Source organism: Alligator mississippiensis, chromosome 10 (genome assembly GCF_030867095.1).
Source record: "Alligator mississippiensis isolate rAllMis1 chromosome 10, rAllMis1, whole genome shotgun sequence".
Taxonomy (NCBI): domain Eukaryota; kingdom Metazoa; phylum Chordata; order Crocodylia; family Alligatoridae; genus Alligator; species Alligator mississippiensis.
Window position 1 is genome coordinate 35,798,251 of NC_081833.1, and position 14,945 is coordinate 35,813,195.

General features: G+C 51.9%; 1 protein-coding gene and 1 long non-coding RNA gene across 3 annotated transcripts in view; both read left to right on the top strand.

The window, feature by feature from the left end:
- LOC102574376 (C-signal) overlaps positions 1-4,971 on the top strand; it is a 48,754-nt gene extending 43,783 nt beyond the window's left edge. The window contains exons 1-6 of one of the 2 annotated variants that reach the window (XM_006269290.4): positions 116-303; positions 1,824-1,875; positions 2,527-2,714; positions 3,214-3,372; positions 4,123-4,242; positions 4,754-4,971. In XM_006269290.4, the coding sequence (XP_006269352.1) occupies positions 163-303; positions 1,824-1,875; positions 2,527-2,714; positions 3,214-3,372; positions 4,123-4,242; positions 4,754-4,867 (774 nt within the window). In that variant the 5' untranslated portion in view covers positions 116-162 and the 3' untranslated portion in view covers positions 4,868-4,971. Of the gene's footprint in view, positions 1-115; positions 304-1,823; positions 1,876-2,526; positions 2,715-3,213; positions 3,373-4,122; positions 4,243-4,753 lie in introns of those variants that run through there. The other variant, XM_059713646.1, reaches the window with a different exon arrangement.
- A 6,426-nt stretch (positions 4,972-11,397) lies between these two features.
- LOC132243449 (uncharacterized) lies at positions 11,398-12,152 on the top strand. The gene is made up of 2 exons (XR_009455026.1): positions 11,398-11,526; positions 11,860-12,152. It is a non-coding gene; the product is annotated as an uncharacterized LOC132243449 (long non-coding RNA).
- Positions 12,153-14,945: the final 2,793 nt, after the last annotated feature.

Genomic DNA, 14,945 nt, shown 5'->3' on the forward strand with positions numbered 1-14,945 from the left:
GACTAGAGCCAAGGTTCCTCTGTGTAGGATCAGAGACCTAAGTCCCAGAGCCAAAAGCTTGTGTAATCCTAGGGGGAAGGAACTTGGATGTTATAAATATAGTAACTCCCAATGAGGAAGGTCATTGTTAACTGGGGTGGAGGTAGAAGTAGGCAAGACAGCATGGCTGGATTTCATGCTTGCAACGTTCTGGTGACTGGGGCCAATCGTGGACTTGGCTTGGAGCTCGTCAAGCAGTTTCTGGAAAAATCAAACCCGCCTGAAAGAGTCTTTGCAGCCTGTCGGAACCCAGAGGGAGCACAGGTGAGATTGGACCCTGCTAAGATTAAGTTTGCTGAGCCAGTGGGAGGATTTTTGTGAGATATGAGCAAACCTCCAGGGGCCAGAGGGTAGATTATGAGACTGAATAGCTCACTGATACCTGCACTGCTGCCATCTCTCTTTCTCTCAAAAGGAAGAGAGAGACATAGGTAGCCATATTACTGTGAAGTCCAGGAGAAGACAGATTTGCATCTTATAGATTTGCACCTTATAGACTAACCAAAGTAGGTGTGAGTGTGTGCATATATAACATGTGTGTGTCTGTATATATAGCATAAACTTTCTTGAGCTGAAGCTCACAGCATCTGATGAAGTGAATTTGAGCTCTTAAGTTCACATCTCTGACTCAGATGTGTGGGGTGACAATGAGACTTTTCCTGTAGGACCCAGAAAAGGCAGGGCACCATGTAGGGAGATTTTGTAGAGCCAAAGTAATATTGACAGTGGCGTCAGTGCCATAGCAATGACATTTGGCTCCCAGGGCAAAGCCCACAGCGGCAGCCTGCCCTTGCCCCTCACACAGATCTGGGGGGCACATGTGCTCCCATGTTTGCCCATGAGTGCATGCAGTGGCAGGAGATGCCCTTCCCATAGGCAGAGGGAGAAAAAAACGATTTGGGGAGACTGAGTGTGATTGTGCAAGCACGCACCCCCACCCCCCAGCAGGTAAGTCTGTGGGGGAACAAGCATGGGGGGCCAGATCGAGGTGCCCACATTGAGGGATGGAGTGGGGCAGAGGTAAGGCAGGGGCTGGGGTGAATGGGGCCCTGGCCGGGCTTGATGGTGGGATTACTGGAACCTGGGCAGGTCGTCCAGGGGCACAGGGGGGCTCCCGCCTCTGTGTGCACCCCGGCAGAGGCCCAGGAGGCACATGCCCCCCGATTTGTGCACAGGGTGGAGGTAGCTGCTGCTGCATGCTGGGCTCTGTACCCTGCTACCGCTGCCTTAAGAGCTGGACACACCATGTGTGTCCTGCTGCTCTCCCGCCCCTGTCCCCCAAGCCCCTTCCCCTTCACAGAGTAGACCGGTACCTGCCTGCTGTGTTGCACAGCCAGGATGTGATCCACATGGTGGGCTGCGATCCTGGCTGCATGCGTGCCCCTCCCCACCCCTGCTGCAGCCTCCCAGAGCCCACAGCCGGACTGCCTTGTGGCCCTACCCACTGACCCACATTTGAGGGGGCTGAGCCCTATTAGCCCTGGCCTTCCACCCCCTATGGCCCTTCCCCCATCTCCTTGTCCCCCCCAAACAAGCTGCTTACAGCTCTGTTCCACACCCTGCCCCAGCTGGGCAGCACCTATTGGCACCCTTTTGCTTTGGCGCCTGGGGCAGTCACCCTGCTCACTTCCCCGCTCCCTCTCCTCTTGCTGTGGCACTGAGTGGCTTTGCCCCAGGTAGAAGCTGAGGAGTGGGACTGTTCCCAGAATACCCTGACCACTCTCCCCTCTCTCTCTCATCTTTCTGCACTGGGCCATGGATTAATTTCTGTTGTCCTCTTTCAGGAATTGAAGTATTTGGCCTCCAAGCATCCAAACCTGGTGATCATCCTACTAGGTAGGTCTCCCTACCCCAGGCCTGGAGAGCCAGGGTTCCTTTGCTTGGAGTCACCTTCTTTCCTGTCTCCATCTCCCCCTCTCAGCCCCTGATCCTGCCTTGGTAGGAGCTACAGCCATGGCAGTCTGTTAGCCCAGCTCTGGGATGCAGCTAACAGGGACTTCTAAGCTCAGCCCATTTCCTGGTTGGGGGCTATGGTAAGGACTCTTTCCCCACCATGACTGCAAAATCTCCAGTGTAGCTGCAGATATACACTGGCAAAAATGACATTTGGAGGATTGGGCATGAGAGGCAAGCCCCAGGGATGTCCATGGGGATGGAGACTGATCCCAAGGTCCCACTCTTTGGCTGTATTACACAAGGCACTTTCCAGAAAATTATGAAAACAAAATCCTGGACGTGAGGATTTCACAGTCTAAACCAACAACAGGTAAAGGATGAAAAGGGGCTTGTACAGAATGTGGGTTGAACTGGGGAGTTAACCAGGACGTCAGCATGGGCCTCTGAAATATCCCCAAAAGGTTGTTAGCTCTTCCCTGCTGAGCAGGCTGAATCCCCTGTTATCCTGGGACAGGCATGTGTAACAGGGAGACGGGAGGGAGCTGGATTATCACCAGTGACATACTGAAGCCCTGTGTTCGGTCTCTGTAGACGTTACTAACCTGGCGAGCATTGAGGCTGCAGTAGCCAGAGTTGAGGAGAATCTGAAGGGCTCTGGGCTGAACTTGCTGATAAACAATGCTGCAATTCTGAGGCTGACTACACTCGAGTCAGAGACAAGGGAGAACATGTCTGCGGTATACACAACAAATGTGACTGGACCTCTGCTGGTGAGCCAGGTAAGGGCCCCCAAAGGAGGGTGATTCTAGCCACACTGAATGTGCCAATGGTGGAGGAGGCTGCAAGTCACCTCTGGGGACATTTTTTTTTGTTCTGAAGTCCTGTAACTAAGACAGATGGCCATAATATAGTTCAGAGCATCTGCCCCACATTGCTCCCTCTGCTAGGATTATGTTGAGTGTTTTAGTGGGTATGGACAGCTTAGCATGTAAGAAATGGGGTTTATTTTATTATTTATGCATTTTCATAATTAAAATGTAAGCCTGGGGCTGTTTTGACATTGGTAAGTTCTTGCATAGATGTGTTTTTTGGTGTTTCTTGTAAAAGAGCTTGAAGAACATTATTAAAGAAAACAGGGCTCCAGCCAGAGGGCAGCCATGGCAGTTGATTGATCACAGGTGGAGCTGGGCCCAGCTTGTTTTGGAGAGCAACCACTCCCTGTTGAGTTCCTTTCTTCTAAGCAGATTCCATGGGGGTTCTTTTCTCCCCTCTCCCCAGGCGTTCCTGCCCTTGCTAAAGAAAGCTGCTCAGCAAAGCACCCAGAAAGGACTGAGCTGCAGCAGGGCAGCCATTGTCAACATGTCCAGTGAAGCTGGTTCCATCAAGAATCTTTTGATCTGGGATTTTGGGCATTTCATCTCTTATCGCTGCAGTAAGGTATGGCACATGTTCTACAGGGCCTGAGTCTAAGCATCTTCTGCATACAGGCAGTGCCATAGCGAGGTTGGGAGGGGAGGAGGAGGCAAGCAGGGACGACCACCCCAGGCGCAGAAGCAAAGGGACACCAACGGGCACTGCCCAGCCGGGGCAGGGCATGAGACAGAGTTGCAAGCGGCTTGTTTGGGAGGGCATGGGGGATGAGGGAAGGGTGGCTCCTGCCACTGCATGCACTCCCAGGCAGGCATGGGCGGGGGATGTGACCCCAGATCTGTGCATGGGGCAAGGGTGGGCTGCCGCTGTGGGCTTTGCCCCAGGTGCCAAACTTCATTGCTACAGCACTGCATACAAGATCACTTACCATGCAGGGCTTTTGCCACATCACCAGCTCTGCTACCCAGGCTTTTTAGCTTTTGGTGCTGTGTCCAAGGTAGAGGCTGAAGTTTGGCTTTGCTGAATTCAGATCTGGCACTCCTGGGACCTCCATAAAGGAGTTCATGCTCAGATAGGAATCTCTATGATCTGTATCTCCCATTGGTGACAGCCCCATCCTGGAAAGAGAGAGTGGGGCTCCTCACCTCTCAGTGATGCATCCTGAGTACAAGAGGGGAGGCTTGCTTTGGAACCATGAATTCTAGTCTTTTGCAGCAAATACACCGATCTCCCTCCCCTCTCCTGCCAGTGTCTTAGACCTAGGACATTCCCTTCCTATGTGCTGCTGTTGCTGTTTATGACATGTTTCACCCACAGGCTGCTCTGAACATGCTCACCAAGTGCCAGTCTTTGTGCTATGCAGAACAGGGGATCCTGACCATCACTTTCCATCCTGGCTGGGTGAAAACTGACATGGGGTCCTCAATCTCTGACCAGGTAGGTGTCTCACTGGGAGAGAACAATTCTAGTCTCTTTTCAGTGAGCAGATGTTCAATACAAGAGTAATGGTTACATTAGAGCCCTTTCCCTTCCCAGCCCATGCCCTAAACCATTCTCATGAGGACTTCCCAGGGCTGTTGGCAGCACTCATATTCTGAGGTTTTGTTTCCTGTCACTGCCAGTGCCAAAGATCTTCCTGATCTTGCTGTCACACAGCAAATACTAGGAGCTGTTAGAGTTTCTGCCTGGGAGAACTCCAGGACAGGAGCAGTTATCCCAGTCACCTGTTTATCAGCGCCTCTTGGCAGGCGTCTGTACTGAGCTCTGGCACCAGCTCCCTGTCTAGCCACAGGAGATGCAAAGACTGGCTAAACCCCAATCATGACAACAGGGGTCAAGGTGAACTGGTCAGATCCCAGCTCCACTCCTCTTGTGCACCAGGGCACATGGGAAATGGGGCAGGTACCTCAGTAGGTTTCTCTACCTCATTCCACTTTGCTCCTTGCAGGCTCCACTAACACCAGATGAGAGTGTGCGAGGTATTTTGAACACCCTCCCCATGCTCTCTGAGAAGGACAATGGAGCCTTTGTGGACTGGAAAGGGAATCATCTTCCTTGGTGAAATGCCTGCCCAGCCATTGGCCAGGAGCCCTGCACCAGGACATTCAAGTGCCTGGGCTGTCAGCAGTACTTGTCTCCTCAATAAACTTACTGTTCCTAATGTAATGGCACTGCCAGGGCATTTGTTTCACCTCCTGCTTGAACTGTGTATTTTGCTGCAATGGTTTGGGTAGCTCTGAGCATTGTGTTTCTAACCAGGGAGAGAATTTCTATTTCCTCCCTCCTAATAAGGGCACACATTTAGATGCTGAGACATTTACCGCACAGTTAATTAGCCAACTGTGCAAATGTCTCATGTAGATTCACCCATTGACTACTCATCACCTCAATATCATTCATAAGGAAAAGTCAGAGACTGGCTAAGATTTTAACTGATATAGGAAGAGAAAGGTCTGGAGCTGAAAACCAGCTCTGTGAGTCATCCCCACAGAGATGGTCATTTGTTGAATTTGTGTTTGTGGTTCAGATTACTCAGAGGTAAGATATAGAAAGAGGAGAAAAGGCACCAGCATGGAAAGCTGTATCCCTTGGAAGAATGTTGAAGTCAAGGAGAATGAAGATGGGGTCCTGTCTCTACGCTTGGACAAGGAAAAAGTCATTAAACACTTAGTGAGGGCATTTTCAGTTGGTGCAAAGGACAATAGAGATACTGGAGAAAAGTGTAGGATGGAACTGGAGGAAAGAAATTCAGAACAGCTGCCAAAAACTGTGCATGCACATTACTGACACCAATGCTGCCTGTACCAGTCTCAAAAAGCATGTGGCAGGTATGTCTACATGTTTATGGCAGAGCTGAGTAACTAGCTACTCAGTAAAGTCTCAGCATCTACACGTGCAGCCCTATTAGTAAACTAATAAATGCTGCCGTAAGTCAGCACTTGTAAACAGAAGTACTATCCTGAGGCATTTAGTGCACCACAGTGTACGTGTAGATGCTGACAAGGCTGGCTGAGGCACAAAAGTGCTTGCCGGCTAGCCCCACCCTGTAGCACACTCATACCCCAGCCAGCCCCTCCACAGCACATTGAGCCAGGTAAGAGCAGCCCCACGCTAGCAGGATGATTCCCCCCGCCCCTTTCCCCAGGCCTCCTGCCAGCCAGGGTTGCTTCAGCCTAACTCAATATGCTGCAGTCTCCAGTGCATGTGTAAATGGGGCACCTGGGAACAATAAACTCTGGTGCGAACTGTGCTAGAGTTTATTCAGACAAATTAATTTCATGCATAGACAGGCCCATGAAGAAGTATTTCATGTCTCTGATTCAATTAAGGTGAGACAATGGTACTTTAAATGTGCAAGAGACAATGACACATCCTGCAGGACCCAAATAAAGAAGAGTACAGTGGACAGGGACTTTGCAGAGCCAAAGCTATATTGACATTTTACCCCAGGTAGGAGTTGGACTCTTTCGAAACTGACCTGCCTTCCTCTTCAATGAGTATAGGCTCTTTCACATTATTGACTTTAGAATTAAAGAATTTGGCCTTCAAGCATCCAAATATGTCGTGCTAAGTAGGTCTCTGCCTCCCAGGCCCAGAGAACTGGGGCTCCCTCACTTGTTCATCAGTTAAGGTTGTCTTTAATGTTGCGTGTTGATTCCTTTTCCCCCTGTAATAAATCCTGTTTTAGTTGAACATTGCTTGAGAGTTGGGAAATGTCTTTATCTTAGTATACCTAGTTAATATTTACTTTCCCAGGTTTCTGGGTGTGTGCTCAAGCCAGACTCAAAAATATATGTTAAGCCCCTCAATTTGAACCCAGACCTGGTTACTCTCACCCAGAGCCTGGCAGATGGGTTACACACCTAGTGCTTAGACAAGCCTATGGTGCCCAGTTCCCCAGCACTAGGTCCGTGACAGCCCTAGACCCTATACAAATGTATCACAAAGACAGGCTGTATCCAAAGACCCTGCTGAAGCCAATGGGCTAAGAGGTCAAGTGAACGGACCTGTATAATATGCCCAGTCAGATTAGTAACGCTAGTATGAGCAAACTGCTCCAGTGATCACAGATCACTGCTGCCCCATGAGGAGGTCCTGCCAGGCTCAGACCTAACCTTTTGCATCACACTGCAGCACTGCAAGAGGCTCTGGGGTCCAGAACACTCTCTGGAGCCAAGCAGGGCCCAAAGACAGTGAGAATAAATTAATCCCAGATGGGATTAATTTTATTTGAACAGAGTTTGGGAAGGGTCAGATGCTGTAGTCTTAGTGATAGGAATGATCTGTCTCTGATGAGAGGAATTCTAGTCCACTGGATGATGCCCCTGCCTAAATTGTTATAGTTGATGTTTGAGAGCATAAGAGCTTCTGCTGGGCAAGTGTAGTAGTCACTAGGCCCGTGCAAAGTGGCTAGTATTCAGATTCGGCTGATTGAGGGGACAGTGATTCAATTCGGTGATTCGAATCACTGTCCCAAATCAATTCAGCCGAATCTGATCGGCGAAATCTCCAAACCTCCAAATCAGACAGGCTCATCTCCCCCAGCCCGGCAATGGCTGCCCCCACCCACCCCAGCTCCTGGCACTTGTTTAAAAAAAAAGCTCTGGCTCACCAGGTGCTGCTGGATGAGGGGGCGATCTCTGCTGCCCCCACTGCCCCCCACTGCATGGGGGGCTCTGCCACAAGCCTCCCGACCCCTTCCCCCATCCCAGCCCCTCCCATGGCTGCCCTACCTGGCGCAGCTCTGCACCACATGGGGGTTCTTCCATGAGCCCCCCGAAGCACCGAGGCCACTGCAGGAGTGGTGGGTTCTGGGGCTTTTCTCCTTTTTTTTTCCCTTAAAGGGCTGGAGCTGGCCCAGGTGGGGAATCTGTGTGGAGACTGGGAGAGCAAGGAGGGTAGTCAGGGGCTTGTGCACAGCCCCCCATGCAGTGTGGGGCAGGGGGGGGCAGCAGGGATCGCCCCCACACCCAGCAGCACCTGGTGAGCACTGGGGCCTTTTTTTTTAAATGCCAGGAGCTGGGGCAGGCAGGGCAGCCATGGGGGGGGGGGGGGGCTGGGGGAGTGGGTTGGGGCTGAGGGAGCAGGTAGGGGCTGGGGGCTGGCAGGGGTCCCCCCATGGTCCTCTCCTCCTGCCCCTAGTACTTACCAGCTGGGAGTCGACTGCAGCTCCCTGCTGCAGCCACCAGGGACTGCCCGAATCATCAAAGATCTCCAAATCTCTTCCAAAAATTCAGAGAGGTTGAATCAAATCAGACCTTTTAATTAGTCCCCTGATTCGATTCAGAGATTCAGCCACCGAATCAGGCCGAATCGCCTCCAAATCGAATCACCACCCAAAGCCTTGCACTGCCCTAATAGTCAGTTCAATCTAGAGGGGCACCTGGGGTCCCCCTCTGGCCAATCACTGAGCTGGCGGGCACGAGGGGGGGCCCAGCGTGCTCCCCGGCAGACCCAGAAGTGGACTGGAAGTACTTCTGGTCTACTTCCAGGTTCGCCGTTGAGCACGTGGAGGGCCCCCCCACACTCCTGTGGGATGCTCCATCCACCCCAGCATCTCAGTGTTCACAAGCCACGCTGGTACCTTGAGGTATGTAGAAAAAACTTTTAAAGCTGTGTCTTTGTCCAAATTGCTGATTCTCTGAGTCAGCATTGAATCTTCAGATTCGGATTCAGCCAAATCAAACTGGGGATAGTGATCTGAATCAATTAATCAAATCATTGTTCCTGATTCAGGCCAAATCCAAATTGAATAGGGCCTGCTTTGCACACCCTTAGTGCTAGTATCCACCTGCTGAGTGCTGAGTGCAAGGTGTGGGGCTGTGTGCAATAATATAGCAGCATGTGCACAGGCATTTTCTTAGGGTATGGTCTGAGCAACAGTGTGATATAAAGTTTTATGATGGGAATTGTTGCAGACTGAGGTACAACAGAGGTTTTGATTGGACAGTATATGGTCCAAATGTGTGCTTCATACTGTTGGCTACAGATGTCCAACTTGGGATCCTTAAAATTCTGGTTTATTAGGAGGATTGAAACACTGTAATGAAGTCAAATCATAAACCTTGGGGCTGGTCCCCACACACACACACACATACACACACACAGTAGCGAGCTACAAGAGTCAGGTATACTTATCCCACAGGCACTGGAGTCTGCTGTTGATGGCCAGTCGAGGCTTCTTTCAGCATGGTGTTATCCTCCAAAAGGGGGTTGCCAGCTGGTCCTTCTGGATGGACAGGTTGGGTGCCAGTCAAGTTGGAGATCAAGAAGGCGCCCCTGAGGGTCACATTTCACTGCTTTTTATCTGTCCTTGGCAGACTTTGGTGACTCCCCAGTTTTCAAGTTTGCCCAATCCAGGATTTGTTGACCCTCATGGGACTTCCCCCCCCTCGGTGGCTACTGGATGGCATCTGTCAGCCCCAGGGGTCGTCCACATGTACGTGCAGGTTTGGGAGTCCATTGATGAATTTTGAATAGAGCAGTCGATTTGGAGATATTCAGCCCAAAAGTTGTTCCCCGGTGTTGATTAACTCAGACCAGGGCTTCTAGCCTTTAAACAGTGATGTTTAGAGAATTCCCGGTTGCTACATTGTCTTCTATTGATTTCTTCAGTTGATTGATCTGCAGTTTCCCTAGGTGTTAATTGCTGCCTGCTACTGTGTTACGCGTTCAATCACTGATTCACTGCTCTTTCAGGGGCCCGCCTGATACAGGGAAGTGGCAGTTTGATTCCTGCCTTTGTTAACATTATTACAATGTATAACTTACTTCTGAAACTAAACACATTTAGTTAAAAATTGAGGAGTATAAAATATAAGCTACAAGAGTAAGGCCATGGCACACAAATAGATAAAAATACCAAAAGACAAGGGGAGATACAAAATACACACATACAAACTTTAAAACGCAATTCCTTATCTTGAAGTGAAAGAAAGAGGAAGGAAGAAAGGGTAGAAGAGGAAAAACGTATCCAAGGAGGGGAAAGCAACTGTAGGCAAGAGGAAAAGGGGGCTTTCTGCTACAATACAAAACTTTATGATGAAAAAGCCAGAGTGTGAAGTGATTGGATGAGTAAAATGGGGTGATTTGTGGGTATAAGAGTCTAAGTTTAGCTTCTGTGTTGGAGAAAGGCGGGGGTGGTAGGGGAGCTGCTCCCTAGAAAGAGGTTCTGATCCGTGAGGGGTGCTGATTCTGTTGCTGTCCTGGGTGGTAATGCAGTGAACTCTTGAAGAATCCAACTTGGACATAGTTCTTCTCTAATCAAGCCCTTGGTAATTTCTCTGTGATGTTTCTAGAGCTGCAGGGATCATAGTTTGTGGTAAAGTATCACCCTGACCCTAATACCAGGATGGAGAACTTAGCCTCTGCTTTCTGTTGGGGGAGCCCAGAGAAAGTAAAGCTAAGGATCTGGAGGGCAGGAGGGATAGTGTGTATTTCCCTGATAGTCTGGGTGAAATATTTACCAGACTGGGTCAATATTTGACTATAAAAAGGTTTAATGTATATATGTAAGTTCTGTAATAGCTAACCATTTGAAAAAGAAGAGACTGTTTGTTTTGCATGAGAGAGATTATGAATTTGTGACTCTGTGGGCCACTGGCCAAAGTTGTGAATCGAGGCCAACTTATCTCTGTTATCTAGACTTGTTATCTCTGTGTTTCTAGACTGAAGGTTGCTGTGTGACTCCGGTATATAGTTACATAACTTTTCTTTTTTACTGGTATATGCTGTTTTAGAATTTATATTCTATTATATCTAACAATAAACTTACATTTAGTTTAACATATTCCTGTACATGTGTTTATTTTGTGCAAATTCTCACATAAAGTCCAGCAATATCTAGGCTAAACTTTAACTTTTAAGTTACCTGGATAAACCTTATGGCTCTTGACCACTCCTTCCACCTTAATATTTTAATTAGATGCCTGCCCACTCCAATATAAATTAATCTGTGAACTCTAGTTAAAATACTGACAGTTAATACCTCACTAATACACCACTCAATGCTTTTGGTTATCCTGTGATAGCCCCACAGCTGATAAAGTATACTGCTGCCAATTCTTGCAAGTTCACTGCATATCTCCCAAAAATCAGTGGTTTTCTTAAAGACCCAACTTCTGGAGTCGTGTGATTATATGAGAATCTCAGCTTGCATTGAATAAATGTTTCTAGCCCTCAGAATTGCAATGAAAAGCTTGAAATAGTGACTTCTAAAGGCTCAGAATTCAGAAAGAAAAGAAGAACTCCAACTGTATGTTTCTTTCAACTGCTTGAGATGGTAACCTCCTGCACTTCTGGGGCACATCCACGCATGCAAGCGTGTACGTTTGCAGCAGCTCAAATAGAAGCAGTGCAAATTTGAGCTGGGGATTTTTGCCTCAGCACACATGCCTGTACATGCACTTCGGTGTGGGACAAATTGTGCCACTTGGAGCAAAATAACCCTGCCTGGCTCCTCTGCAGCCCCACCTTGTGGAGGGGCCCACTGCACTGCACCAGCAGCTCTCTGCCTGGCCAGCAGCTCAGGGCTACTTGCCCTCAAGAGCTGCTGGGGGAGGAGCCTCTGGGAGGAAATTGGCCACGCCCCTTCCTGGCCCAGGCGGTTGCTGCTGCTGTTGCTGGTTGCTGCAAGCTTGGTCTCAGGAGCTTCTGGAGAGAAGATGGCCAGGCCCTTTCCTACCTCTGGCTACTGCTAGCTTGGTCTCGGAGCTTTTGGGAGTAAGTTGGCTGGACCCTTTCCTGCCTCGGGCTGCTGCTGCTGCTGTTGCCGCCCCCCCATGGGGGGGTCCTTTGCTGCATGCTGCTGCCCCCCTTGGGGAGGGGCTCACTACACTGCACTGCACCCCAGCACTGCACCCCAGCTTCTGCACCCCTCTTCCAGCCTGCTGCCCAGCCCGCCGCCAAGCCGCGGTTGGGGGACAGCCTGGGGAGGGAGCCTGTGCTGCTGGTGGGCCCTTCCTCCCCCACCATCACTCCCATAGCCTAAAGGTGCCTTGCCTGCCCCAGCTGCCTTGACAAGCCAACCCCCACCTTCACCTCCACTTTCACCAGAAGCACACCCGGAGTGGCTGAACTGGACAGCTCCTACCAGCACTGCTGCTGTTGCTGCTGCCATTGTTTCTGCTGCTGCCCCCCTCTCAGGAGAGCGGGAGATTCCCTGCTGCACCACCTTGCACTACCTGACAACACACCTGCACTGGATTACTTCCTAATTGACTGACTGCTCCTGCCCTTCCTCACAGCTACCTCACTGCATCTGATCCTGCTTTGTCTTCCTGCCTACTGCTCTGCTGTTGAGCACTTACGGACAGATTTTCAACAAACAAAGCCCCTCCACTGCTCCAGCCATCTTTTACACCTGTCTCAGCAGCCTTTCTTGTGTGTTCTTACCCTTGTGTGGTAAGCCCTGTGGTCCACTCCCCCTGCCCTGGCATTTGTTGTGTGGCTGAGTAAGCCAGCTCACGATTCCCCAGCCCTTGTGTATGTGTGTGTGTTTCCACACACCCCACCCCCCACATTCTCAAAACATAGCCCTCCTGGTTTTTTCCTGTGTGGCTGTAGCTCACTAAGCTTCAGCCTGCTTCCTTCCTCCCTACCCCCACTTCTCCCCCACAGCCCCAGCCTGCCCCTACTAGATTCACCAGCTACACTGGATATTTTGTTTTTCTTTATTGTCTTCCCTGCCTTCATATGCAACAATGGCAGGGCAGGAACCTTCGGGGGGGGGGTGGGCAGATGCCCCCACAGACCTTCCTGCCACCCCCACTATGGGGGCAGATCCCAGCCAAGCCCCCAAGGGGGTGCATGCCCCTGCAGCCTGGAGGCAGAGTCTGACCAAGCTTCCCAAGCCCCTACTCCTATCACCAGGGACCAAGGTCAAGGGCAGTGGGAAGGGCTTCTCTTCAGCTCCCTCCACAGCTGGGGGTGGGAAGGGCAAGGGCCCTGCCCCCAAGCCTAAACCACCAGCACCTGAGGGGACCAGGTGCACTACACCAGCCAGCACACCCACTCAGCCTGTCCCCAGTCCTAGCCCTAGCCCCACCAATGTGGCCCCCTGGGGGGGACCGCAGCTATGCACAGGTAGCTGTGGGGAGACCCAAAGTCGGAGGGCCTGGACCCCTCCACTGCCGGCCCTTCCAGCTCGGGCGGCAGGCCCCCTTTCTGGCACTCACCTGCAGGCATGGGGTGAAGTACCAGCTGCCCAAGAGGGAGACCCTGTACTTTGAGACCTGGGTGCAGGACCAGGCTCAGGTAGTGTGGGGCCTCCAAGATTGTGGTGGCCTCCCACCTTCATGGCAAGGGGGTCTTTTTCCTTGCCTCAGAGGCCACCACACAAAAGGTGGTGGAGAGGGGGCTCATGGCAGACAGCGAGTACGTCCCCCTCAAGCTTGTAGAAGATCTGGGAACCAGGGTAGCCCTCAGCTCCATCCCTCCCTATATCCCCAACTGGGCCCTGCTCCCCTAGCTCCAAACCCTGGGGAGAGTTATCTCCCCAATGATGGCCCTCTCACTGGGGTGTCAAGACCCTGGCCTCCGCCACGTGCACTCTTTCCATCACCAGGTCATGATCCAGGTGGTGGCGGGAGCGCAGCTGGAGGCTGAGGGGTGCCTGGTAATTCCTTATCAGGGGGCCCTGGTGAGGATTTTCTATACACTGGGGGACCTGTGGTGCTTCTGGTGCCATGCCCCAGGGCACTTACATCATGAGTGCCCCATGGGCCAGGCAGGGAGGGTATCTGCAGGTCCTACTGGAAAGAGGGGTGCCCCTACCACCAGTGCCTCATGCCCCTCAGGCCCCCCTGGCACCCCAGCCACAATTATGAGCCCACCTGGGAGCTCAAGGGACCCTGCCCGCCAACCAAGTTTAGCGGAGTCCCAGGGAGGGCACCAGCAACCGGGGAAAGAGAGGGAGCAGGGCCCCCCTGCCCCTAGTTATACCCCCATTGTTGCTGCCCCACACTCCCAACCCTCACCTCTTGCTGGAGCCTGTGCACCTGAGGACCACCCCATGGCTGAGTGGGTGGCAGATCCCCTACAGGCATAGAGGCAAGAGGAAGCCCCGGGCACAGCTGGGGCTCTCTGACATGGGAGACTTCTCTCCCCCTCCCACGACTACCACACAGGGGGAAGGAGTGGCCCAGCCTCCAGGGGCCTCCCCAGCTGTGCCTGACACCCCACCCCTGGGAAAGATCAAATGGGTGGTCCCTGTGGAGGAGATTTCGGGGCTTCTGGATAGTCCTGAACAGGAACCCATGGGGGAAGCCCTTCATTCTGCTGACCAAGGCCTACCTCCTGAAACCACAGGTGCTGAGGCTGAGGCCTACCTAAAGGAAAGCCTGGCGACAGAGCCTCCTCCCTCTGATCTAGGGGATACAGAGGCCCTGGGGCTCACTCTGGTGAGTCCTGAGGGAGGAGGTACCCTTTCCCAGGACGCCAAGGCAGATGCTGGAGCCACCCTGGTGCCTGGCAGGTCTCTTCCCTCCCCCTCGCAGGAAAACCTCACCTCCAGTCTGTCCCATAGTCATGCACCAGAGGGGGTCATGGTGGAGTCCCCTAATAAATAGGCCGATCTCATCGGGGACCTTGCACAGACCCCCCAGGGCTCGAGCTCTACCCACCATTTTGTGAAAGAGCTCCACCCTTACCGCCACCCCTGTCCCAGAGGGCTGCAGAGCTCTCCCAATCCCAACCAGAGTCCAGGGTCTTAGCAGACCAGGGGGTTCAGATGGTGCTGAAGGAGCCCTCTGAGCTCCAGGACCAGGAGGAGGATGCCCGAGAACCAGCAGGCTCCATGGAGCCTGCAGACCTCTCAGTCCCAGCAGTCCCCAGGGATGAGCTACTTGCATTTCTTGACTGTGACTACACCCGCTGATCCACCAACAAGGTACAGCTGGCCTCGGACTGCTGGGGTGATTTTGACAGTGTCCTCGCCACTGTGAGGGCACTGGTGGGGGAAAGCAAGGAGGCCAAAAGCTGCAATGCCCAGATCTATAGGCAGGCCCGAAATTTCATAGATGCCCTCCATACGTATGGGAGAGCGCTACGTGAACTGGCAGGCCCCACACTGGGCGTTGAGATGTGCGAGGCCCCTGCTGAACCATCTACTCCACACCCCCAGCCATGAGGTCATTTAAGAT